We start from the raw sequence: 27,173 nt of genomic DNA on the forward strand, positions 1-27,173 counted from the left end.
GGAGCAGCGACCTTGTATGCCAGGAGGTGTCCTGGTGGATAGTGGGCTGTAGCTCTTGTGGGGTGAAGAGCCAGTAACTCTGTATGCTAGGAGGGCATTTGCTGTGCTGACTGGGCTGGTGCCCGTGTATATAGGGCTACAGTGACGCCCGTAGTCTGAGCTAGCAGAAAATGTGACTTGACCTGGAATGTTGGCATAGGAATGAGACAACCATGGGAACCCCTACGTACCTACGTTTGGATGAGGGATCAGCATCAGGAAGTTTGCAGTACCCACCCCCCACCTCCCGCCCCCACCACCACCTTGGGTGTACCAGCAAGGAGGAGCCGCGAGGAACCTCCTGTCGCTGTGGGTGCATCACAGCTTGTGAGGAACTTGGGGATCATCTAGTGCATCCCGCCTGGGCCACCTGCAGTAAGCTCAGCTCAACCAGTCGCTGCCGTTCTAATGCCCACAGTGGGGACGCGCTCAGGATCTTGCTTGCTAGATGGCGTTTTAGCACTGGAACATTTCTGATTTAAAAATAGTCAGACTGCACTATTGAAACTTGGACTACTAGGGCCTTACCCTGGATGTTGACTTTAGTGAATGGGGAATAAACATCATCATTAGAGCGAAGAGGCAAAGATTGAGTAAGACACAGGGAATCCAGAAATTGAATATTTGGCTGGACAATCATGTATTGCTGCTACTATGTGTGCTTTGAGTTGTGCACCAGTGCCCACCCCCCTGTATCCACCTCCCCCGAGGGAACCTTGTACTGCTCGGACTACGCTATTCCTAAGTGCCAAGTGCTGAAGGGGTATTTGACCCAGTTGTTCGGAATCCAGATGGTCCAAGATTAGACCAGTCAAATACTCGGCTCATCTGGATGGTATTCATCCAAACACTACCTACACTATAGTCGCACAAGGGATCCTGCAGCAAACAAAATTGCGGGGTGTGACTTCTTTAGATGCAGCCCTATTTCCCCCTTACCATATCATGTCAATAAGTCCCACTGGTGTAGACTTTGTACTCGGTGTTAACACCTAGCATTATTCACTATTGTACCTATGCAGTTTGTACAGTGCACGTATTTTGTGGTTGCTGTGTGCTAGTTATATTTATTAGACAATCTGGCAAGGACCAAATGTTAATATCAAGGATTTTAAGAGATAAAAGCAAAGTTGTTGGCTTTTTATGCTAAAGTAGGAAGTTAAGAGCATCAGAGGGTTAGATGCTGTGAGCCTAATTATTAATGGCTCATTAAATTCCGTCCCGTGTGTAAACTCCTGTTTACGCAGGGGACAGAATTAAGAGTGTTTTATTTAACACATCCCATTATTATATAGTGCATTACATAACGTAACATTTAATAAACCTGCTGAAATTTAACAGGGGAAAACATACGGTATTTACCATATCATCCAGATTTTGGGGAGTTGAACACCAAAATCTACATGTTATTTCTCATAAACTCCTAGTATGTGTTATTTATTGCATCTGATAAATAACGTACCCCATGATATCGTTATTTTTCTGGGGCAATAAATAAAACCTCATCTCGTAATTTGGCCCTATATGTTATACAGTGTGTGTCACAACCATAAGCAGATGTTTTCTTTTCTTGTTTCTTCAGAACAGGGAGCCACCAGTGTTAGCTAGCAGGCCAAGCATTAAGGTATGCACCATTGATTAGATGCATAACTATAAATAGTCTGGTGGACCTGATACCATTAAAACACCATACTATTTCATAGAATTACCAATTCAAGAAATCCTAGAACTTTTAAGTGAACACGGAGCTAACTTTCATGTACATTTCCTTTCATGTGACCTTTAATACATAATTGAACACATAATACTTTATTCATATAAGGCCTGTGGCACCATGTAGCAGTATCACAGTGCTAGTGAAAAAGCTAATTATATGGGCAGACTAATGGATGACGCACCAATACAGTTAAAAAATAATTTCCCCCATAAAACCAAAAACAGATATGGAGGAAGATTAGGAATTACCATACAAAGGGGCCCATTATGATCGCGGACGGACTTGAGTCCGTCCGTGATCACCGAGGAGGAGGGAACCTCCGCATGGGCATGTGGAGTTCCCTCCTGTCCAATTAGGATGTGACCGCCACCCTGGCGGTCACATCCTCTATTTGTAACATTGCGGCAGGTGGGGCTTCAAGCTGCACCCGCCGCAATGTTACAAATGCATACATTGCATTTGTATGCAGAAAGCGGCAGGCACCGCGCGGTGCCTGCCGATTTCTGCATACAAATGCAGGGGGGGTACCATAGGTACCCCCCATGTGCACCCTCCACCCCCCTTTACCCAGGGGGCCCGCTACGGGCCCCCGAGGTGAAGATCCGCATGCTTTTCCTCGGCGGAGGAGCCGCCGCGGAAAAGCATGTTTTCTCAGCCATCCTAATATGTCTGGCGGTGTCTGAGAGACACCGCCACTATATTAGGCCTTTTCCGCCGCGGTTGTAAGCCAACCGCGGCGGGAAAGCGGCGGACTGAAACCAGGACCCACCAGCCATCCTAATGTGGCGGTGGGTCTTTGGTGGGTCCGCAGAGGATTTTCCGCATCCTCCGGGCCGGCGGTGGCTTCCGCTGGCCCGGAGGATGCGGAAAATCCTCCATCGTAATCAGCCCCTAACTTGGGATATGATTAGTTGAAATATAGACCAGATCAGAGGCTTAGCATAATGCAAACATTGTTGCAAAGTCAAACCTGACATACATTTGCAAGCTCCAGATGTGCTGACACCTTCGTAATTAGCTACTTCTTGCTAAAAAAGGAACATAGATTAGAGGTATATAGCACCAAATATAGAACATTCCCAAATCCTAACAGGACGCAGCAATTGTTGTGACTGCTGTGGTTTGAGGGCAGAATAAAGCTGGGTAAGGTCTTCTGAAAAATCTTTAAGTGATCAAACTAATTACTGTAACCTGAGGTGAGCATGATAGTTCTGTATCCACCTTGACTGAGTTATTTCCCTCTCAATCTGGGGTGTGAATGTTACCTGACTTCATATGGACCCCAGAGGTCATCTCTGCACCCAACAAGCATCATCCAGGACTGGTTGATGTTTTAGTTTAACAAGTAGCTGCCTACCCATTCCATGATGTTCACCATGTTTTGATGGAGTGTGTGACCCAGATCCCTATGAGACATAGTGATACATGTAAAAGTGGACATCATGGGATCCAATAAGGCGAGCAAAGACTTTCCATCAAACATTAAAGAGGATGATGAACAAAGGGGTCCCTTGAGGGACAGTACAAAGTAAATGCCAAACATTGGCTGTAAAAGTTGATAAATAGATGGTTCTTGATTGGTCAGAGGAGTACAGAATGAAGGTGACACAGTGCCAGCTTTTCTAGTCGCCCTGAAGCTGAATGACTCAAATTGATTCTGCCATGTTCTACTAAAATATTCAACAGGACTATGGTGGAATAGCAAAGGCGCATAGAAAGAGGTTTGCACGGGGCAGAAATGAAAGGGACCAGAGGAAGGCAAAAGAAAAGCTGTCATTATTGTGGTTATACAAGAGTTCAAATTTTTGTGAATACCTATGCTTTATTATATTAGACTGTAGGTATCTCGTTGATTAAGGAGGAGAGGAAGGGTTTCTTCAAATGGAGTTAGCAGAGCGCTAGATCTTTACCCACCAAGCATGCTTTTTGTGATTTGGTGTGAATTCGTCCAGTAATTTTTGAGAAATTAAGGTTCAAAGTTTATGCATATCTAGATGGTTGGGTTCATAGGACGCTTGCAGAGTTCCGCAGGCACAAAACTTCAAAATACAGAGTTATCTGATTGGCTGAGGGGGCTTTTTTCCCATCAACCTCTTTATTCCTGCAAGAGGGAAAAGCTCCTGCGATTGCCACATGCTGTGATTGGCTAGCCACAACTCTGTTCCTGAATCCTGAAAATAAAGAAAATATGTTGTAAGGGGGCCGAGTTTTGTACACAGGCACCCAGGACTTTGTCAGCCCCCTTATCCCGGACTTAAATATCAAGCCCGCAGTATGCAGTGCAGCCCTCTGAATTCCCGCAGAAGTCCAGGTGGCTCCTACAGGAAAATTAAAAAAAGGGCAGGCCTTGTGAACAAGCTCCTTTCCACCCTCCATGTACACCAACCCAATGCTGCGCACGGGGGAAAACCATGTACAGCGTGGGGGTTTACCGGTGGAGAGGTTGAGTTCATTGCCTGGCCGTGGGGGAAGTTGACTTCATATGGAGTGTTGGGTGCTCCACAAGGCAGAGTGTTGACATAGGTATGTTAATTAGATCTTTCTTTACTATAAAAAAACCTAAAAATTCACTGAAAAAAACACAGGTTAAAGTGACGTTATAATAATAACAATAAAGTAATTTATAAAGTGCTTGGTTACTTCAACGAAGTGTCCCCGCGCTGAGGTTTTGCTCCGACTCAGATCCAAAAACCAAACAGCAGCCTCAATTAAATCGATCTGAACAACGTTTTTAATTTTTTATAGGTTTTTTCCTGTCTGGGAGAAAGGGGGAGATAATCCACATCTTGGGTGTTAAAAAGCTGAAAGAGCAACCTCCAATACATCGTCTTTTTAATACAGGAATGCAGGCCAGGAGAGCTCCTGCTGATCTTAGATTTCTTCCAGAGGTGTAAAGTTTAACAAGAATATGCAGAAAGCTCAGGGCTTTATTAAAAATTCTGTAGCAGTAACAACTGGCTTTAAGAGAGAGACCTTTTCTCACTTGCAGCCAATGCAGCTGAGCAAGATCAGGGCCCATAGATAACCTTCTCTGACTCTTTAACAGCAGACGTGCTGTGACATTCTGAACAGGCTAGAGTCTTGCCAATCAAGACTATTCCCAGACACAGGACATTACAACAGTCTTGCCTAGATGTAAACGGGGCCTGGACTACTGTTTCCCTCGCCGGTCTCTGGCAGATGTCCAAGGATCTTTTTTATGGTTTTTAAGAGCCCAAAACACTTTCCTGCTAGAATCGTGATCTTGCTGTTGAAGTTGAATATTGTAATAATATCTTACTTTACAGATAAAAAAATAGAAATTCCCTGGAAAAATAATTAAAGGTCAAAGTGAAGTTCTAGTTAGGTGAAAATGTCAGTTTAAATGTAACACTTTCAACTAAAAGAACACTGAAATTCACCAGTTATAGTTAACTAAAAAAGGATAACTCGTGTCCTTGTCATGCACTGCTTATGACCTCATATATTACAACACTCATGACATGTTTTATGACATCATTGCTAACATCACTGATGACTACTGAAATGACCTAATTGATGACAACACATCATGGTGGGGCTTGAGTTATAGCTTCTTGAGGTAACTATAGATGGTGAATTTCAGTGTTTAAGTTTAAAATGGGACATTTAAATTCACATTTTCATCTAACTATGACGTCACTTTACCCTTTCGTTTTTTAAAGTGAACATTTATATATACTAAATACAGCCTATGACATGCAATATCGGGCAATTTTTGCTTGATACTTAACAAAAAAATGGAAACCAATTTTAAAAGCCAAACATCATCACTTCATCATGCTTCTACCGCATCCTTCAAAAAGGAAGTAAAAGCGATTCTCATGGCAAAATTCACCTGATCATAGACTAAAGAAATGCAGAGATCAATCGTACCCTTACTAGTAATCCTTACTATGACAAGGGTCCAACTAGACATTCTAGTCACTTAATCTGACCTTGACCTGATTCAACAGATATGTTTTGTGTTTCACCCTACTGCTTACCTTTGCACGAGCTGTTATGTATACGTGACTTACCTGCATTTATCTGTTTGTATAATTAGCCTGATTTAATGTAAAGCGCTCTGATATCTGCAAGGACCTTGTTCGCGCTCTATAAAACCTTCAAAATAAATAAATAAACATAAACCTTTTTTAAAGAAAAGGTTATAAAAACTAGGTACATTATAGCCTAAAAGGAAAACTTTACCAATAGCATCCCATTGTGCCCAGCAGTTGAGCAAGTTAAGTTGTTTTTGGCTCTTCATGTCAGGATCCTGGTGCACTAAGCTCAACCTTTTTGAGGTTACTTTTTCAAGCTGTAAAATATTTTAGCTCATCCTCTCTAGGGATTGCAGCACATTTTTTCTGTTTTCTGAAAGAAAGAAGTAGTTCTTACTTAACTAAATGCGATTCCTTTTTGGGTGAAAAAAAGGCCAAACAGACACTCATGCAGTCTGTATTTTCAGTCTTTCCGCTTCTGACTTAGACTCCTGTGACTTCTGTAAGAAGACGTTGAGGAGAACTTTGGGGGTACAGAGAAGATTAGGCTGCATGGACTTCAAGAAAATTAAAACAGGCGTGAAGGGCAGCATCCTGATGCCCTGTGGGACATTGAGAGAGTGTTCCATCTTCTCATGCTCCTACCTCCATTTGCAAGCCCCCACTGCGATGGAGATTCAAAGAAAGAATTCAGAAGAAAAAACGAGGATGCACCCGGCTCAGGGTCCATCCCATCTAAGGTAGGGCCAGTCACTACCTGCTCAAAGTCGAGAAGAGGGTAGATCGACGTCAAGGACAAAACTGTCAACATTGAAGACCCTCGACGTTTAAGGTTTCCTGACCAAAACAGATCTTCATACTCAAGAATTAGACTATTCCAGGACCGTTTGACTCTCCAGAGCAGTCTCACTTGCTGTAACCTTATCCTCTGACTCAAATCACACTCTTGAGCCTACAGCCTCTACAGTTAGGCCTCCAACAACATATGTGCCTCCTATACTACCAATAGCTCCTTAATCTAGGTTTTCTGCATCACATATGTGCTCAATCAGCACTACCTCCACCGGTTTTGTCACAGCCTCCCCCTGATGTCCTTCTGATGCATATTAAAGGTTTGAGGTCTTGAAGAGGCTGGTCCAGAACTCCAAAAACACTCTAAAAGTCCTCAGCAGAGGAGATGTCGTCATTTATGTTATGATTCACCATCTGGTCTTTATGCTAGACAATGTGCCAGATCTACTTATTGTTCTGGATCTATGCAGTGTTGTAGATGTGACAGTCACGATCTCCTCATCTCACCTACCTGCGTTCTTCTTTATTGGTCCATCAGTACTCTCCGACTCTCCGGCTGCAAGGATGACCAGTCTTACGCTGCTAGCAAGTTCCTCAGCGCCTGGATACCCTCATGAGTGATTAGCCGTGCTTTAAAAGTCATCATTGATTGATTGTTTGACTTCTAGATAAAATTGTCACCTTGAGTGAAGTCTGAGGAGAGGTGCTACTAAAACATAAAATCCTTATCCCAGCGCGCAGCTAACGACTTCAGTCTTCTTTGAAACACTGCATCCTCAATCTTATCCACACCCTTTACTGATCTTGTTTCCAGGGTTTCTAGAACCTGCAACAAAGTTGTTCCTCACGCAGGCGTCAATGAAGCCTGCTCCAGTGAAATTGGGGAAGTACAAGCCTCCCAAACAGGATCCTCTTTCTACATTCAGAACCTCCTCCTGTCTCTCACACAGTGTAAGGAGTGAGAAAATACCATCCAGCTCTTCCATCCTCTATGCTATCCTCAGAAAAGAGGATCAAGGAAATGGATGCAACTGGCAGAAAATTCTATGAAACATCAGTAACTGTCATGAAAGCAGCTGGTGCAGCTGCCCTGCTCGGACACTATGATAGGTCGCTGTGGATACTCCAGTGATTTCAACCGAAGTTTCCTTGAGAATAAAGGCAAGACTTTTCAGACGTACTTCAGGAGGGGATGATGGTCTCCAGTCAAGTTATTTGTGTGGCTGTTGATTCTGCTAATTTAGCCGCTGATTGTTACTGTCAGGCTCTGGCTCTCCGTCCTTCTTCTTGACTCTGCCTTACAGCTTTAAAACCAGAGGCTCAACTGAGAATTGCATAACTTCTGTTTACTGGAGTCACAGTTTTGCCCATGCTGATGATGAAATGTGGTACAAGATGAAGTGGTCCCAGTGGAAACAAAATTATAACAATGATTTTAAATGCGCCTGTTAAATTAATTACAAACAATCCTTTGCATGTTAAACAAATTTAATCATATTGAACATATGTTGGCATGTTCAAAACACAGCACATGTCTCAGTAAAATTGTGCAGAGGTGCCCCCAGAAAAGGGAAGGGCAGGATTTGTGCAGCAAAGTGTGAGGGTGAGTGAGAAAAGGAGGGCAGTGACCAATATATACATAAAAAAACATGAATGGCCTATTCAGCCTTAATCAAGGCTTAAAAAACTATTTACAAAAGCATAATATTAAATTTGGCTCTGTGAAACTATCACTGTCATCCACATTTGGCACAGAGTGGAGCTGTCAACCTTTCGACCCAATGGTAGTATAGAGAAATCGAACTCCTTACAGGAGGGTCTTCATCAGGATTGTATCAGGATTGTATGGGGCATCTAAGAGTAATTAAAATGACCTTTAGTGTGTTTAGGTGATGGAAAAAACTGTTGCAACATCAATTGCTACAAATTATTGGGAATGTAAAATTACCCTGTGTCCACCAATGTCTGCGGTGGAAAAATGGTCATGCAAGGCCCCAAGAGCTCCAGAAGCAGAGAGGGATTCTTAATGGCAGTCTGAAAGAAGAATTATCAAGCCATCAGTGATGCGTGAAAAACGGGTGTATAATTTCACCACTTGTCATTACTAACGTTCCCAGTCAAAGTGAAAAAAACTCTTACTCAGCTTGTAGACTTATTTATATTTCTTTAGTGATTAGAGCAAAGTTATTTCAAGATGCTCCTTGTATCTATTGACAAAAGTAACGTTTGAAAGTAATTAGCCTCTCCACCTACATAGAAATAGACTGAAGTCTAATGTTAAATGTCCCATCTAAGAGCGGTGGGAGAACAAAACCTACCTCCAAGTGAAAAGTATGTCTGTTCGCTGGCTTGCAAACGGGGCATTGGACATATTCTAAATACCAGCTATCAAAGCCGGGAACGTGTATGCGCTACGTTCTGCGGACAGCATCTAAGTGCTGTCTCACTTGGTGTGGCTGAGTGCTCTCCAGATGAAAGGAGACCTGTGGAATGCGGTTCAGCCGTGAAAGGTATCAGTGTGTAAATACCTCTGTGAAAAAGACTCTTGAATGGAAAATACCTCACATGTACAAAGACTGTAGCTATCTTCAGGAAAGTACTAAGTATTGATGACGCATCGTGTAATATTTTCATATCGCGTAAATATCAGTCGCATCATTAGAGTGACTGAAAAATGAAAAAAGTCATAACCTTGTAATGGGTTTCACCCTCATTGAATCAAATAATGTTCATTCCACAAAGATAAATGTTATTCGTGTTCTGATGACAAATAATAAATAAATACAGAACTTTCACTATTGACTCAGGTCATAGTTTAAATCGAAATATGCAGCGTGTCTGTGAGATAACATTTCTCTTAATGCATGTGACAAAAATTTACAATTGTACAGAAAATGGCAGGATTAATACTTTGTGGCTCTAGACTGCAACCGTGTGCAATATGATATTACTGTAACAATACATTCCATAGCATTCTGGTGGAAGAACAATATATTACATGAAACTTTCCAAAGGGGTTCAACATGGCTGACGATTTAGTCCATCTGGGTCTATATTATGGCCCAGGCCAGACTAACGAGTCTCTGTGTATAAAGTTTCGCTGAAACTGTGGCACAATAATGAATACATTTACATACACACATTGTGATGTGTACCGTGAAGTCATTTTAATTACTCTTAGGTGTCCCATACAGTCCTGATGAAGACCCTTCTGTAAGGATTTATATTTCCCTACACTTCATTGGGTCGAAACGTCAACAGCTCCACTCTGTGTGCCAAATGTGGACGACAGTGATAGTTTCGTTTCACTGAGCCAAATTTAACATTATGGTTTTGTAAATAGTTTTTTTGCCTTGATTAAGGCTGGATAGGCCATTCATGTTTTTTTATGTATATATTGGTCACTGCCTCCTTTTCTCACTCGCCTTCACCTTTGCACTTTGCTGCACAAATCCTGCCTTTCCCTTTTCTGGGGCACCTCTGCACAATTTTACTGAGACATGTGCTGTGTTTTGAACATACCAACATGTGTTCACTATGATTAAATATGTTTAACATGCAAAGGATTGTTTGTAATTAATTAAATAGGCGCATTTAAAATCATTGTTATAATTTTGTTTCCACTGGGACCACTTCTTCTTGTACCGTACTTTACCCAGGTCCTAGTGACGCTTCTGTAACAATGATGAAATGCAGCCCAAGAAGACTGAATTTCAGACACAGAAGACGATTGGCCTTGAAAAATGTAAAGAGTAGAGGAAGTATTGGTACAAGCTTTACCATATGCCTTACTAGCAGCAGAGGGTTCAAGGCCCTCAGTGGCCGCAGCATTACAACCAGAGACACCATGAAATGTCCTTTCAATTCAGAAAAACCACAAAGGAAAAGGTGGCCAACAAACACCGGTTGCAACAGAAAAATCCGCCTAGCATTCATCAGCATTCATCTGGTAGAGTGTAGAAAAATAACAGGCAGATGAGTGCTACCTATTCTGTTGAATTGCCATTCTAGGAGGTTACCGTCATCTCCTCAATCCATTCCTCCCAAGAAGACATCTGAATAACATCTTCCTTTTCTTTATTTCGAAGTTAGCGCACTTCTGCTCAACGAAGTAGTAGATCTGGTCCTTCTGCCCAGAAAGGAAAAAGAGTGTTTAATGGCATGTGTGACTGTAGGTACACATGCTCTGCAAACTCCTGCCATCTAATGTTGAGTCGGGTTTTGTACAAGTTGTTTTTCTTCAAAGAAGTCTTTCAAGTCACAAGATTGAGTGACTCCTCTTCTCAGTGGTAATGCGAATTGACTCCATTGTTAGATTGTTTTCTCTCCGCCGTCTGGTTCGGACGTGTGTGCCTCTGCTCTGTGTTTCGACTCCGTTTTGGTTTGACATTCGGTTCTCTTTTCTATCTCCTTTGATAGTACTATTATCCTTCATGCTATCCCCATCTGTGCCTCCTTGGCAAATTCCGCCAGTTCAGTTCTGTTCAACTGAAGTCCCTTTGGGGCCTACCTTTGACATCTTTACCTGCTTTTCCCAAAAATGCTCCTTTGGTAATGGAACGCATGCCTTTTCAATTTTATCCACGTTGCGTGATGAAGTACCCGCTCACAGACCAACATTCGGTGTGCAACTTGTGCCTGTCTCCAGACCACAAGGAATCTGACTGCTATGCATGCAAGTTCTTCAGGTCGAAGAAACCACTTTAGAACCACAGGGCTCATTGCCTCGATATGTCTCAGAGCCATAGACGACACTCCCAACTTTTTTGGTGAAGAGCATGCCCAGGAGCAACCAGCCATTGAAGAAGAGGAGGCCTTCTCTCTCAATGAAAGCTCCGACTCCGGCCTCGAGTGAGATTTGGAGATGTAGGAACTTCATCTCCAGGGTTGATGGACCTGTGAGTCCTGCAGCCCCTGCCCCTGCCCTTCAACCCGAGCCGACCAAAAGACCTTCCACTTCCATGGTTGTAGACTCTGAGGTCCCTGGTACACCACTGCGATCTGGCCATGGTCAAACTAAAACTTTTGGCATTGACCTCTTCGGACCGAGACCAGTGTTCGGTACCGACTAGATCTTTGGTGTCGGCCCGGCAGTCAATCTCCACCACCTCGACGCTGACAGTGCCTCACAAGTTCAAAGCTTTGGACCTGAAATCCTCGGTCCTGAAAACTACAAAGAGTTCTCAGCCTGTACTTCATCTGTTGAAACCAGTTTGGAAAAACTGGATATTCAAGAAAAGAAAATCCACATACATGCGGGCAATGTCAGCATACTTGCAAAGCCTTCCTCTCCTCCACCACTCAAGTGAAAGCTGACTTTTGAAGAAGCACTGGATGTGCTCCTTCCTCCTCAGAAGAAAACTATAGACAAGGCTACCAACCCTGCGTTTCTTCCAAATTCCTCCACACCTCCACCTCCACCACCCTCACCTTCACCATGACCTCATTCTCTTCCACCACTATCTCCACCTCAAGACCCCTCAAAAATGTCACCTCAGGGGTCCCACCTTCAGACATTTGGTGGGTACGGGGCCACAAGGAGACAATACATGGGACATGTCTGACACAGATCCCCCTGTAAACAATGATTCTGTCCTTTACCCACTCGCCCTCCCCACTCTGAAGACGCAACCTCTTTTCAGGGGGTCTTAGCAAGGGCAGCAGCCTTCCACAATGTGGAGTTACATAGCAGGCATTGGAGGATAGCTTCCTTTTTGACAATTTGTCCACCACACAATATCCACATATGTTAAAGGGTATGCTGTGACATACTTTAGAGATTTTTAAAGACCCTACTAGGGCTAGGGTCATAACACCAACATTGGACAAAAAGTATATAAACCTGCACCATCTACCCTATTTTCATCATAAGTCAAAAGCCACCAGACTCTCTAGTTGCCACCAAAGCATGCAAAAGAGCCAATTCCTAAGACACTGGAGACACAGCGCCTCCAGGTAAGGAGAGCAAGCGGATAAACACTGCTGGGAAAAGGGATGCAGCACAGGCTGCTAGCCACTGGCATATTGCCAATTCCCAAGCTCTCTTGGCGCGGTATGATCGAGCACACTGGGACGAGATGGAGGAGTTTCTTCAGTGTCTCCCAGAGGAGCATAAAAAATGGGGTCAGCAGTAGGTAGGGGAGGGACAAACCGTCACAAACACCTCCATGCGGTGTGCACTAGATGCATTAGACACTGCAGCAAGGGGAATAAACACCAGTATTCTCCTAAGGCGTCATGCCTGGCTCAGGATTTCAGGGTTCAAACCTGAAGTTCAACAGCCTGTCTTAAACATGCCTTTTGTCAAAGAGCATTTGTTTGGTCCTCTGGTAGACGCTACTTTAAAGAAGATTAAAAAAGACACAGAGACTGCTAAGGCCATGGGAGTGTTACAAACGCCTGCTCCCCAGGGACATTTTTTACACCAAACCTACCATGGGCACTACAAGTCTACCTCTTCAGATGCCTCCACTTCACAGCAGGAGCATTCTCTGGACTCCTATACCAAGAGTTCCTACCATGTCTCATTTAGAGGCAATAACACTAAGGGAAAATGTAAAGGTGCCTCCCTCCGTGATGCCTCAGCTAAGCAGTGACTACCCTATTCTACCTCCCTATTACACCACACCTGTTGTGGGCAGACTGAAGCATTTCCTTACAACCTGGCATTCAATCATCACAGACAAATGGATATTTGCCATTATCCAACATGGTTATTGTCTGAAGCTCATTACCATCCAATATTCCCCCTCGTGCTCCCAAGTTAACTCAAGCACATTTAACATTACTCAAACAAGAAATTCAAGCCCCTGCTCCTCAAAGGAGCTATAGAACCCATTCCTCTTCAACATCAGGGCTCAAGAGTACACTCTGTATATGTCCTACTCCCCAAAAAGGATGGGCTTTTAAGGCTAATCTTAGATCTCAGGCCTTTAAACAAATACATCCTGTCAGAGCACTTCCACATGGGCATCTCATAGGACTTCATCGCTATAAAGGATGCCTATTTTCATATACCAAAACACCCAGCTCATCGCAATTACTTAAGGTTTATCACAGCAGGCAAACATTATCAATTCAAAGTTCTTCTTTTTGGGGTAACCAGCACAACCTGAGTGTTCACCAACTGTCTTAGCAGTCGGAGCAGCTCACGTCTGCAGGCAAAATATCCATGTAGTCCCTTACCTGGAGAACTGGCTTATCAAAGCCAGCACTCATCATCAGTGCCAACAACACACTCAGATGAAAATAGATCTTCTCCACAGTTCAGGGCACTATCAATATTCCCAAGTCTCAACTGCAACCATTACAAGTTCAACTATACTCAACCCTGTTCCCCTCATCACTCTCACCATAGACGGGATGGGGTGCTCACCTACAAGGCCTCACAATGCAGGGCCTATTGGATGTCAGCCCCAGTTTCTCTGCATCAACTAACTAGAGCGTCAAGCTCTTCACCTAACATTGAAAGCATTCCTACCTCACCTAACTCACAAGGATGTCCTAGTTCAGATAGACAATATGATAGCCATGTGTTACCTGAGAAAACAAGGAGGGACATGGTCTCAACAACTCTCACAGCTGTCTCAGACCATCTAGAACTGGGCTCTTCATCACCCCATTCATCTGTCAACAGAATACCTTCTGGCAACAGACAACTACTTAGCAGACCTGCTTAGCAGGATGAAGCAACAAGTCCACGAATGGTAACTCCACCCAGAAGTCCTCCTACCTATCTTCCATAAGTGAGGGTACACTCAAATAGACCTTTTCACCACAGCAAAAAACACACATTTCCCAAACTTCGCCTCCAGGTTCCCACACCCACTATCCAAGCGCAATGCACTATGGATGAGTTTGTCAGGGATATTTGCCTGTGACTAAGGCTGTGGCCCGGGGGCTGGCACTCAAAATGCCTGCCCCTGACATCTACTAGACTGCAATGTGGGGGTCAGGGCACATGTTAATGGAGCACTACTACCTTGACAGCCAAGTCTAACAGGTGGGACACTTTTCCCATTCGGTCCTGCACAACCTTTTGATCTGGGTTCACTCAATAGATGCTCTACCTCGAGAAGGGACTGCCTTGGTATCTATTTTCAGTGTGAGACATCTGTTAGAATTATCCATCAGAAAGCTAGTTACATTTCTTTGATGACGCTCTTGCTGATGTATACTCTAACAAACAGCAGATTCCTTAGTGCCCTTCCACTTCCCCATTCTCTGCAGTGTCTTCTATTTACCATCCAAAAAGGTCCCAAGTTAGAGATCTGAATTCTGGTACGGTACTGGGGAGGGGCTTATATGCGACTCCGCTCTATCACTTCCGGAATAGTACGGAGTCAACACAAAACAGGACGGCGCCACCTAGTGGCACACAGGATCACTGCTAAGAAATATTCCAGATTCAGTCTGGCTTATGGGGAATATTATAAAGGTGAAGAGTCTGCTGTTCAATAGTTGAAGATATAGCTGCCAAGGTTTCAGATTGCTATGTGTGCCATTTTCATATTATTAGTTTAATTATGAGTACCATTTCAACTACTATGAGTGACGCTTTCTAGTGAGCAAAAATCAAGAAAACGAGGGACACATATACAAATTAGAAATTACACCCATTTGGGCAATGTGACCGTGCCAGCAAAAACTCATTTTTATAGCAAGCAGTGCAATTGTAGGACATCAAGACATACACTTCTGCAAAAAGAACAGTTGATGGACAGAATGCAGAACAATGTCATACATTCACCCCAATACAGAGATCTGGGCCTAAATCCATAGTTTTTTGCTCACCATGCCATTTCAGTTTGGACCCAGCCATATGCAAATCAGTCTTGACCCTGCACCCAATGGGGACAGTCCAGCCCGAACTGCCATGCCAGGTCCTCCCTGGACTGGGAACAAGCATCCTAGGACCGGTTTTGGGCTTTCAGCCCTCATCAGCGAGGATGGCATGGAGAGCGCAGGACCCACGTCTGGGCATACCCGTCCCACTCGGGGTGACAAATGTAAAGCCAGTGCCGTGGCAAAAGGTGGGCCCCGCCAGCGTGCTACAAATGGAGACAGTCCCGTGGCAACCAACGCACCGCCTCATATTCTGGCACACAACTGCTTCAGGTGACACTGGTGCTCTGGGCTGCTGTGGTTTACATTACTAGCAGCAGCCTGGTACGAAGCATCACAGTAATGTTGTGGTGAAAGCAGCAAGCTATTATGCCGTGTGGTGTTGGGTGTTATGTTACTTTGTAGCACAGTACAGTAACAGCCTCCAAGCCAGCCAGGAGCAGAGCGCACTGAAGCTTTCGGTATTCGTGCATTATAGCAGCTTTCTGGCTTGCCAGCTGACAGGCTCTATAATGCATGATTTTGCATTTCAGTGTGGTGATGCGGACCACTACACATAAATGTGTTACTCTAATGCCTGATGCGTGGGAATTGGCATGGCTGGCACGATAGTTACTAAAGTTAAGTAACTTGTTCATTCGTTTGAAGTGTCAGGGTGTTCTAAGAATGAAACACCTTATGGCCAGTCAGTTTTAATCTCAATGGCATACTGTATCTTTCTTGTTCCAAATACCCTTCTGTACATGAGACTTTTGCAATAGTGTCTGGAAGACCAATGGTGTCAGCTGTTGGGAAGGCAAGTTGACTCACAGACTTTAAAATACTGTCTTGCTTGGTGGTGCCCATCACTCAGTCTCTTGAATGGGGTCCCCCTTCCAACCAGAGACTCAGACAGTTGTGATAAATACTTAACTGTTGGGTTGCAGAACCCTTATGGATGATAGTCTGGTCGAAGGAGGGTGGTCTGCAAGAGAAATCACTTGGCAAATTAACATTTTGGAGTTGAGAGTAGTTCATCTTGGCGCTCAATTAGTACCTACTGTACTTAATTACATCTTCCCTGCTTGTTGAAACACAACAGCTACATTCAAGAAGCTGGGAGACAGAACACCCCAAACGAGTTGGAGATGGCTGATTGCAAGGAACCCCGAATGTGGAAGCCGATTCTATAAACAGAGTATTTCAAGAAAATAATTATTGAGTGCTAAGTGACCAAGTTCTGCAAGACATCTTTTGGCGAATGGGGTCTTCCATATGTCGACTCAATCACAAACGCAGACGGAAGAAATGCCAACTTATGCATCAAGGCATTACCAGCCAGGCACACTGGGGAGCCCTCATTTGATCAGTTGGTCAAAGATGTTTGTGCATTTCCTCTGATCCCACTATTTCCATCAGTGCTCATCAAGCTGGTCAGACACAAGACGAGGCTGATCCTCATCACTCCAGAGTGGCCACAGGACTGTGGGGTACATCGAACTTCTGCATCTGTCAGAATGGCCCACAGTAGACTGAAGGGCAGTCTATCATGTTCAGGAGTCAAACCTGCATCCCAATCTTCCATCGTTGAGCTTGGCTCCTGACACCTGCCGTACAGACATTTAAATCTTGCAAAAGATTGCATGAACATTTTGACAGAAGCCCGACATCCTTCTACCAGAAAGTCATATTGCTTTAAATGGAGGAGATTTTGATCCTGGTTCCTCCATCCGAACATCAATCCTACCAGATGTCAAAAGGAAGTGGTACTTCCAGACATTTTTGATTTGGCAGGTCCGGCTGCAGCTTTTTAAAATTAAGATACAGTTATCAGCCATTACCACTTATAGAAAAAGAAACTTTTACAAACCTTTTTTTTCAAATACCCGATAGTTGAGAATTTTTTTATAGAAAGAATTAAGATTTACCCTGCCTTGAGGACTCCTGCACCACCCTTGGAGCTAAATTTGGTTTTGTCTAAAGTAATGTGCCCCACGTTTGAGCCTATTCTTAAAGTGACTCTACAACATATTTCCTAGAAGCCAGACCCTTTAGTGGCTATGATATCTGCCTATAGAGTTGGTGAGATCCAGGCCCTATGTTGAAATTAACCATATACTGCTTTCCATGAAGACAAAGGGTCTTTTTTTGGTTGTATGATATTACCGTACGTGGTTTTATCACACACATCTATACATCCTAGTTCTTATCACGGAAACCATAACCACCCATTTACATTCACTTACATTAAAAATACACGTGCCACACAAACGACTAACACGCACACTTCCACAGCGCATAACATTACTTCTGACTTTTAATAATTTTACTTTTATGCGTTATTCAAACTTACAATGTTGAATATGATTAAATTCAAAATTTGAAAAACGTAAATAAATGTAAAGATTATGCTTTTAACACAATACTTTACATGCAGAGTAACACTGCAACCTACTGATGAATGCAAGTAATAATACCAAAATAAATACCTGTTTACCAATTTTAGTAAATAAATATACTACACACAAAATACTTACCAAATACCCAGCTTCTATCAAATTAATTCTGCAGTCCTCGGATACTGCTAAATTCGTCCCAAAACACTCAATTGGTATAATATGCGCTCACATTTTCCCATTGTACATGCCGGTTACAGTTGTGTTGGTTGTCAAATAGGTTAATGTGCATAACAACAGAAAATTTCGAGCAGACGACCTAAAATATATGAATCCAATAATAAAATGTGGCATACATACAGAAAAGACACAGAAATATTAACTCAGATTGAGGGACGAGATGTGGATTTTCATGGAAACTTGCATTGCAATGACTTACGTAGAAACAGTGAGTCCGGTGTAAAACATGCGTGGTAATTGTAGTTTGTTGTAAAACTTTTGTGGTAAAGGTTGTTTCCCCTTATTTTGAGTGTGGTGGGCAGGTTACTTCATCACCAGTGCTGTAGGATATAATGCAATTGTAACAAGGGGCATGGGATCTCTGTAACCCAAAATCCAGACCAAAGTGCTGATGAGGACTCATTTGAGTTTTCTTCCCAAAGTGGTGTCTGATTTTCATGTCCATCGTGCAATTTTCCTACTGACATTCTTCTAAAATTTCTCTTCTCCAGCTGAAAGGGTTTTTCATTCTCTTGATGTTTAAAGGGTTTTTACATTCTACACGGAAAAGACGAAACACATTAGTCAAACCCGCCATCTCTTTGTTAACAAGTGTCCAGTAAGATTGGCTCAGCTGTTTAAAGCAATAGTTTCAAAATAGACTGTTTCCTATATCTTAGTATGTTACAGTAATGACAGCAAATCCTTGTCTTGTACACCCAGAGCATACTTAATGAGAGGTAGAGCTGTTACTTTGGTATTATTGAGAAACATTTCCATTGCAGAAATATTTAAGGCGGTCACCTGGAAGTCCGTACATAATTTCACAAGACATTTTCTGGACACATATTCCAGAGCAAATTCCCAAGTAGGCCAAGCTTCTCTGTGGACTCTTTTTGTTGAGTGCTGATGTGATTTGTTTTTTTTACCTTTGAACTTTTTTCTCCACCCTTATTAGAGATGGGCATGCTGTTATATTCAGTGCTTAGAACTAACCGTGAAGGTCCCCTGTAGGAAAAGGAATAGTTACTTGCCTGTGCGCTCAGTTCTCATTCAGGGAAATTTTAATTGTAGTCATAAGCAAATCTTCTTTGTTCTGAAAAATGGTAATTCTCAGTTCTTCCATGTTGCTTCATCTCCTTAAAAAGAGAACAGGCTCAACTACATCGTACAGAGCATGATGGGATATTGGTGGTTTGCTTTTCCTTAAAGAGGCAGCTGCAGTTTTCCCAGCCTTCAGCCAATTATCGGGCTTCATTGTCCTTATTTTCACTCAGCCTTCCGTTAAAAGGTTTGTGGAAGAGTTGTCTTTTCATTGTCTTTTTATTGACCATGTTTCTGCTTTTTTTAGTAGTTTCTGCTTTTACAATCATTTTTTTAGTAGGCCAGTATAGCCTTTCTTAGGCTGATATAAAATACTTTCTTATTAGAAAATACATTACTTGTAAACTATCAAACCGAACATGCACAATATACATTTTATATAAATATTTATATATTTCCAAAAAAGTACTCGAGGATCCCGCACATGGGCGGAACGTTTGATTATAATGAAGATACTCCTGGAACAAAACTAGGATTAGAAGTAACTAATCCTTTCTGCAGCTCTGTCTCTCAGCTCTCTATTTGCATCATTATTGTAGGAAAACGGAATCCCACTGCTCAGCCGTGTACGAGTTCTAACATTCAATTTAGAAAATGGTACCCCAGAAAGAGGATGCCTTCAGGAGAGAGCAACAGAAGGGCACTGCTCTTGATCAGCTGGACTGCAAATGACACATGTATTGTGGTGCCCTTATAGGAGGATTATGGATAAGGCACCTATCTCCAATCATGCCTAGAAGGATGGATGACTTTCTCACGCTTCATGTCCGGACCACTGTTGCTTGCTTGAATTGATCTACCTTAACTTTGTAACTTTACTTTTGTCTGTCTGAAATGCAGGCTGCCACATATTATGTTCTAAATATTTATCCATCAGACATAATACACCATAATAGTTTCTGGTAGGCACACTCTATAACGTAACCTACATTCTGTGCTAATATCTCAACTGATAATCAGTATTTTGATTTATGAATGTGTTGAAGAACTGCCGACAATGAGAACTGACCTTTGTGCTCACCACTATGTACTCCTTTTTCCTAGAATGATACTTTTGTCCCAAATATCATATTTTTCCCTGTTCGGTTAATATTAGTGCCCCCTTTGCGTAAATAGAAATAACATCTTTTTTATGCAGCATTTTCGGCCCCTTTTCCCCAGTTTTCCAGTCATCTATAACTATCAGGTGGTATTGTTAATACTTAATTTAACTTCGGAGATAGAAAGTGTAAGCCAATCCATTTGTAGCCATAACCCTGACCTACCCAAGCCATATCTCATCCTAGCCGCTTGTACCTGAACCAAAAATTCTAACTGTCCTATAGTTTCTTGTAAATAAGAATAATGAGTAGAAGCGGATTAAGGCGCCAACAAGTGGGAGCTGCAATGCATAATTTAAGCATGCAGACATGGTACCTTCTAAGATACCATAATTCGACCTTGCGCTTAATAAAGGAATCTCATGGCCTGTTGGATTAAAATAGGCCATATTCTTTTTTATAGGACATTCCTGTTGGGTGTGCCATGAAAAATAGATTTGTAATTGATTGGCCATGTCCTGAGATGCCCATGGTGTCTCTCTGTAGCCTGTTGTGGGGCTGAGTGGCAAAGACCATTCGTCAGCTGCAAGTGCCTCAGTTCAAGTATGTGGTCCAAAATATCATGCCACCTTCGTTTCCATTTTTGAGCCTTTACCAAAGGCTAGTGAACTTGGTTTTACAAGGTAGCAAAACTAGTATTGCCCACATTTAATTGCGACAACAGTGACTATCGCTGCATAGCATATGGCGCGTGGGAGAAAAAAGATTTATGTGGCACAATGTCTCATTTTTTTCTTTGAAGCTGGAACCTTTTTATTTGTTATTCTTACATTACGAATGCTTTACCAATCTTCCAAGTTTCCAATGAATTAATGTACATCTTTGAATCTGGGGTGCTTACACAATTGTGAAAGTATGGATCCTTCACAGAAAAGGTTCGACACAGACTTTACTTTTTACTTCTTCAAAAGAATTGAAGTACATGTTGACTTGTATCTGGCTATGATAAGAGAGCCTTACATTGAGATTCAAATACAAAATGTTATGGTGAATGTGTGATTTGTATTAAGCTAGAGTTTTTGGGACGATTTCTTTATAATAATCAGTTCTTCCCTAGTCTGTGGCACAAATGTCTACATATAAACCATGGTGGAAACTGCAGGATAAAAATTATTTATTTACATTGATTGGCTCTTGCCTAGTCTACAGCAGAAGTAAATGCATAAGTTATATTCGCCGTTAAAGTCCATTAAAGTGTGAATTTCCAATAGTTGAATGTCACATTTGTATTCATACATTGTGTATATGTTTGGTGGCGGGTGGAGCGTTTGGGTATGTTCTGGAAAACTGAGGGGTGGCCTACCTAAGAGGCATCTTCATTTATCACAGTGGATGATGTAGTGGATGAGAGTGATGACAATGATGACATCGATCCGGAAACCGAGACTGAGGCGGAGAATGAAGATGAAAAGGACCAACTTTTTAAGGTCAGTTTCAACCTTAGTGGAATTGACAAAAATCATCCGTCATCCGTAAATGTACTAATTTATATTGTATGAAATTCAAATCAAAGTGTTTTAGCAACATGCAAACAAAAGTATGAAACTAAGTCAGTCAGGGATACTACAGCTAATCCTTTCTGAACTCCTTTCCTCTGAACAAAAGTGTTGCTTGATTGCTAAATAATATACAACTTCCCTTCGCATCTTATATGAGGCATTCCTGATGACACCATTTCAATTTGTACCTGATCTGCTTCCTCATACATGGGCTGCATTCTAATTATGTGCAGATCTTATTGTCCTGTTTACATTCCGACTATTTAAGGGGGCGTCACTTGTTTTCTGTCTCCTAATGTGTGGGTAGAAAAGGCAGCTATGGTTTAGGTTTGACCGTTGTTCATTTTCCATTTAATTTATGCCACAATGTCAATAAAACATTGATAATTGTTCTGCACTGACAGTGGTTTAATACAGTAATGTGCTATTAATCTATTTATTTAGCATGTACATAAGGTACATTTAGGCAGAGACTTTTGTTTTTGCCTGAATTGAGATTACATTATGTCTATATATTTCAAATCGACAATTGTTTTCTTGCACAAAGTTCTCCATGTAAGGCCTGGTACAATCTCTGAGGGGAAAAGCTGCAATAGAGTTTTGCAGCTCGCCACGACTTGCTGTGTTACACCCTAATTCGACATGAAGCATGCTTATTTATATTGTAATAAATGCTTCGGGGAAAAAAAATCCAGCAGTATTGGTAATTCTTGCAAAGATACTACTACACTGTTTTACTGGGGCAATCTGAAGGAGGCCTTAACACTGTGTTGCCAACTCCTGAATAAACGGGAAAGAAGTGTACAGACTGATCACTATTATATATATTGATGATTGTTAGTTCAGCTCACAATTACCCAAGTTAAATCGCAGGTTTGCTGCACTTGGACTCCACCAGGGCTGGATGCCTTGTGTCCCTGGATCCCTCATCTGGGTTTCATCAGCCTAAGCCCATGCCACCTTTAGTTTGGGGCAGTGGTTCCTAACCATTTAATTTCTCTGGACCCCTACTTAGTCATTACTGGAATCCAGTGACACCTACTTATCAATATTGGAATCTAGGGAAGTCCCACTGAACTATTATGGAAATCTGAGGTCCCTGACCGAAGCAATGTTGATGATTTGAACCGCAAAACAAAACGCACAAATAAGAAAATAAGCATTTGTTAAACCAATACGCAGATGATAAAATATTTAATTTAATTCACAAATAAATATTAAAAAAGTCAAAATGTTAATTTTCTAAATTCAGTGGAGGCCACCCATCATTGTACATATTATGTTTTATTTGATGTGCTTGCACTGCTCCTACAAATCGATCTAGGTATATTAAGTTTTTAGCCTCCTATTTTAAATTCCTTTATATTTACAAAGCATTAAAACATTTCAATTTAAATGTTTTCATCTTTATTGATATATGCTTTATTAATATGTTAATATTGTTTAATTTTCTAAGCAGTCATGGACCGCCTGTGTAGGTGTTGCAGACCCCCAGGGGTTCCCAGGTATCGAGTTCAAAAACGCTGGTTTAGGGAGTGGATCTCAGGAGCCATATAAACTACTCTGGTTGTATAATTCTAAAGGTTGATCTAACAGCAGTTGCTGTATGGCTTCAAAGACTAATGATCTTTCCCTGGTCCAGCGTCTAACTCTATTTAGTAGCTTTTGCGAAGATACTTATATTGTAAAAGTCTGTAACAAGATAAAATGCCAGCCTTCATTGGAGACAAATGCTTTGCACCAGTCTTGCTGAGACAGAGCCCCTATACCAGCCTCCCATGCAGCAGCTAGGGCTAGGAATGTATCTGGAAAACTAATAATCAGTGACTTGCATATTTTGTTCTATAAAGTGATCGTGGTACATTTTGACTCCATTACACTTGGTTGGGGTGGGGGGGAGGGGTAGTATCAGACACATGCCTGTCAGCTCCCAAGTAAAAAAAAAGAAAACTGTCATCTGTGATGTTGAAATTGATATGTTAAGTCATAAAATGATCCCAAGTACATTTGTTTCACTCTATCTTTCAAATATGATATATATCAATGATGTCTTATCCAATGAATCCCTTGAGAGAGGATACCTTAGGCCTATTATCTCTCAACAGAGAGTGGGATTTCACTTGTAAGCTTAGTATACAGATGTTTGCTTGGCAGATGTCTGCCTTAATATAAGCTTTATTTTATTGGCTGCAGGTATATGTATTAGAACCTTCACTACTGCATAGATATTGAACAGAGGTGCCAATAACTATGCCTAGCCGAGCGAAATCCACAAAGTCAGTCATTAAGGAGAAGTAGATGAGAGGTGCAGTAAAATGGCATTTGGTATGTCCATTTTGCCCAGGCCCCCATCCTAATGGAATTAGTAGCATATGACCAGGAGACCCTGATATTCCATAGAAAACTCTTGCCGTTTTAGCTATAAACACCCCAACGTATCTGATACCGTGAAGCTCCCCAGTCAGGTTTGAGGTCCAGATTTACTATATTCCTGGGTGGGAAAACAACAGACTTGTACAAATTAACTTCCAGTCAAGAAACTACCCAAACATGTCAAGTAGCTTCATTACCTGTATAGGAAAGTAGAATCTTTCTGGCATAGATGCTCCCACTAGTTGCCTGGTGTCAGTGTGTTTTGACTGTAGTTCACTAGGATCCCGCTAATCAGGACCCCAGTGGCAGTGCTCTCTCCTCTAAATTCTCTGGTGAGTACTTAATACACCCCACAATTGACATACTGGGGTACAATTATAAGGCCCTAGTATATGGTACTAGTTAACTAGGGCCTTTGTACACCAATGGTCTCCCTGGGATTCAGCATGTATTATAAAACACATTGGAGCCCATGCCAACTGTTTCTGTAGAGCTGCCATTGCAGTCTGTGTGAAATGGTTCTTGCACCTTTCACTTTGGATATAAGGTTCATTATATCCCAGTCACTGCACTTTTATTGTACAAGTCACCCCTAAGCTAGGCTCTTCAGTCCAAGGGCAGGGTGCATGGTTCTAAGTGTGTGGGTACCACTGCATGAGCAGAGGTAGCCCCACAAACCCCGTACTCCATTCGCTGGGCTTTGTAAGTGCGGGATAGTCATTATTAGTTATTTAGTGGAGACTGGCAAGTCGAGATGTCCAGCAACATAGTAGTTGCCCCAAACCTGGTCATGTTTGGTATCAAACATGTTGTAATTATGAAACTACACCGATTCCAGTGTTAATTGCCTGATGCCATGTACTGGGCGGGCTCCTTAGAGGACCACCCAATACCTACTAATGTAGCCTATCTGAAAGAAACAGGTTAGTGTTAGATTCCTTACCTTAGAATATCCCCAGGCGTCAGACTGGATCCGAAAAGTTTTCGGCAGCAGTACCCCTGCGCGTCGGTAGGCGTCGTCTGCGTCTCCGCGTCCATCGTCGGCATCGTGATCGCCGGGATGACATCGTCAGAGTACTTAGACGCCCTCGCGCGCTGACGTCAGTTCTTCTTTTTTCCGCGACAGCAAGCGCAGATCCGGGAAGAGCTAGTACCCTAGTCATATTTTGACTAACTTTTTGGCCTATTTTGGCTATCTTTTTTGAGTCGATTTGACTCCTGGTGCCGGTAGGGATGCCTGGATTTAAACCGTGTGACGCCTGTCACCTCCTGATGTCAGTGACCGACCCCCACCGCCGGTGTCTCTCCTGCCTAGGGGCCGACCACGACGACAAGTCGTGCCCCGACTACCGTCGAAGGCTAGACGGGAGAGGTCCCGCAAGCTACACGAACTCCGGCAGTCGGCTCCGTGCCGCTCGAAGTCCCGGTCGAGGAGGAAGTCGAGGGGTCGGTCGCAGAGCCGGAGCCCACACCGTTCGCCGGGCTCCAAGTCCTCGCCTTCAGGTAAGTCGAGGCACTCTAAAAAGAAGTCGAAAAAGTAACATCGCTCTTCTGACGCCCCTCGCGCGACTCGGCTGAGGGTTCGGGTGGCACCACCCGAGCGGCTCCACCGGAGCCGCAGGCGTTGCATCCGGTCCCTTACCCTTCGGTCCCTGCACTGCATGCGACGCCGGAGGAGGTAAGTGATTTCCTCGTGGCCATGAGGACTCACTTCCCTTCGCCGAGGCCTGTCGGCGCGCCTTCGGGCCCCGCAGACCCGACGAGGGGGCTTAGCGAGCCGGCGGCTCGCTAAGCGCCGCCGTCGTCGACTTCGGTCCAGACGTCGCAGGGCCCCGGGGGATCCAGGCCTGGATCCTGGTCTATTCCAGGTTTCAGCCCCGGTCGGGTCCGGCGTCGGAGCGGCGCCGCTCGCCGCCGTCTCCGGCGTCGGTGGGTGAGCAATTCATCTAGGACCCGGTTCTGTCATTCCTGCCTGTTTATCAGGACACGGATGAAGGGGAGGACTGGGAGGGGTCTGAGGACCCTCTGGCACAGCAGGGCCAGTTGAGTCAGGACTGGGCGGACGAGCTGGGGGTTCCAATGGCCTTGACACTTCGCCTGACACTGGCTTCATTTCTCCTCCCTCTGTGGCTACGGAGGAGGGTGCTACCTATGGTGTGGTGTTGCACAGGGTAGCCAAGGCCTTGTCTCTTGAGCTCCCTGCTGCGGCTGTGAGGACTAATCTCCTCACCGAGGTGCTTCAGCCGCCAGTAAGCTCTTCGGAGCCTCTGCTGCCGTTCAATGAGGCCCTCACAGATGTTCTGATGGGCAGCTGGTCCAAATCCCTGCACAGTACCCCCTGTGGATCGGAACATGGCCCGACGCCACCGCTCGGCTCTGGGCGACCCCTGCTTTCTGTCCGTACACAACACCCCCGAGAGCCTGGTGATCCAGGCCTCTACGTCCCAGACTGCATTCCCGACTGCCCCTCCAGATCGGGAATCCAAAAGGTTTGACCAGTATGGGAAGAAACTGCTCTCCTCACTTAGTCTGGGGTTGCGGTCTATCAACACCGCTTGTCTTTTGGGTTGTTACACCCACTCTTTGTGGGACATGGTTGGGGACGTGCTGCCCCACTGTCCGGAGAAGGCCCAGACACGGCTCGCCCAAGCTCTTGCTGAGGGGCGGGACGCAGCACGTTATTCCATCAGATGTGGACTTGATACCACGGACTCGCTGTGCAGAGCGATTTCCACGACGGTGGTGAACCGTCGCCACGCCTGGCTGAGGTCCGCCAATTTTTCGGGAGATATCCAGTCCACACTCATGGACGTACCCTCCGATGGCCGTCGCCTTTTCGGCGACAAAGCAGACAGTGCGCTTGAGCGTTTCAAGGACTCCAGGGCTACGGCCAAGTCCTTGGACCTGTCGTGCCAGCGCCAGCAGCCTTCTGCTTTTCGCCCCTTTCGTGGCCAAGGAAGGGGTGCCCCCACACATTCGTCCAGCCACAGGCCGCAGAACCAACCTCAACGCGGTCACGGGCATGGTAACCGCAGTGGCAGTGCAGAGGGACAGAGGCCCGGTCAGTCCACATCCACTCACGCAGCATCTGCCTCAAAGCCTTCCTAGTC

At 43.7% G+C, this 27,173-nt stretch overlaps 1 protein-coding gene across 2 annotated transcripts in view; it reads left to right on the top strand.

The window, feature by feature from the left end:
* The window catches only part of AGTPBP1 (ATP/GTP binding carboxypeptidase 1), a 1,069,504-nt gene that overhangs the window by 522,633 nt on the left and 519,698 nt on the right, over positions 1–27,173 (top strand). For both annotated transcript variants that reach the window (XM_078675801.1, XM_078675802.1), the window contains exon 12: positions 21,521–21,618. In XM_078675801.1, the coding sequence (XP_078531927.1) occupies positions 21,521–21,618 (98 nt within the window). The remainder of the gene's footprint in view (positions 1–21,520; positions 21,619–27,173) is intronic.

Source organism: Lissotriton helveticus, chromosome 2_1 (genome assembly GCF_964261635.1).
Source record: "Lissotriton helveticus chromosome 2_1, aLisHel1.1, whole genome shotgun sequence".
NCBI lineage: Eukaryota > Metazoa > Chordata > Amphibia > Caudata > Salamandridae > Lissotriton > Lissotriton helveticus.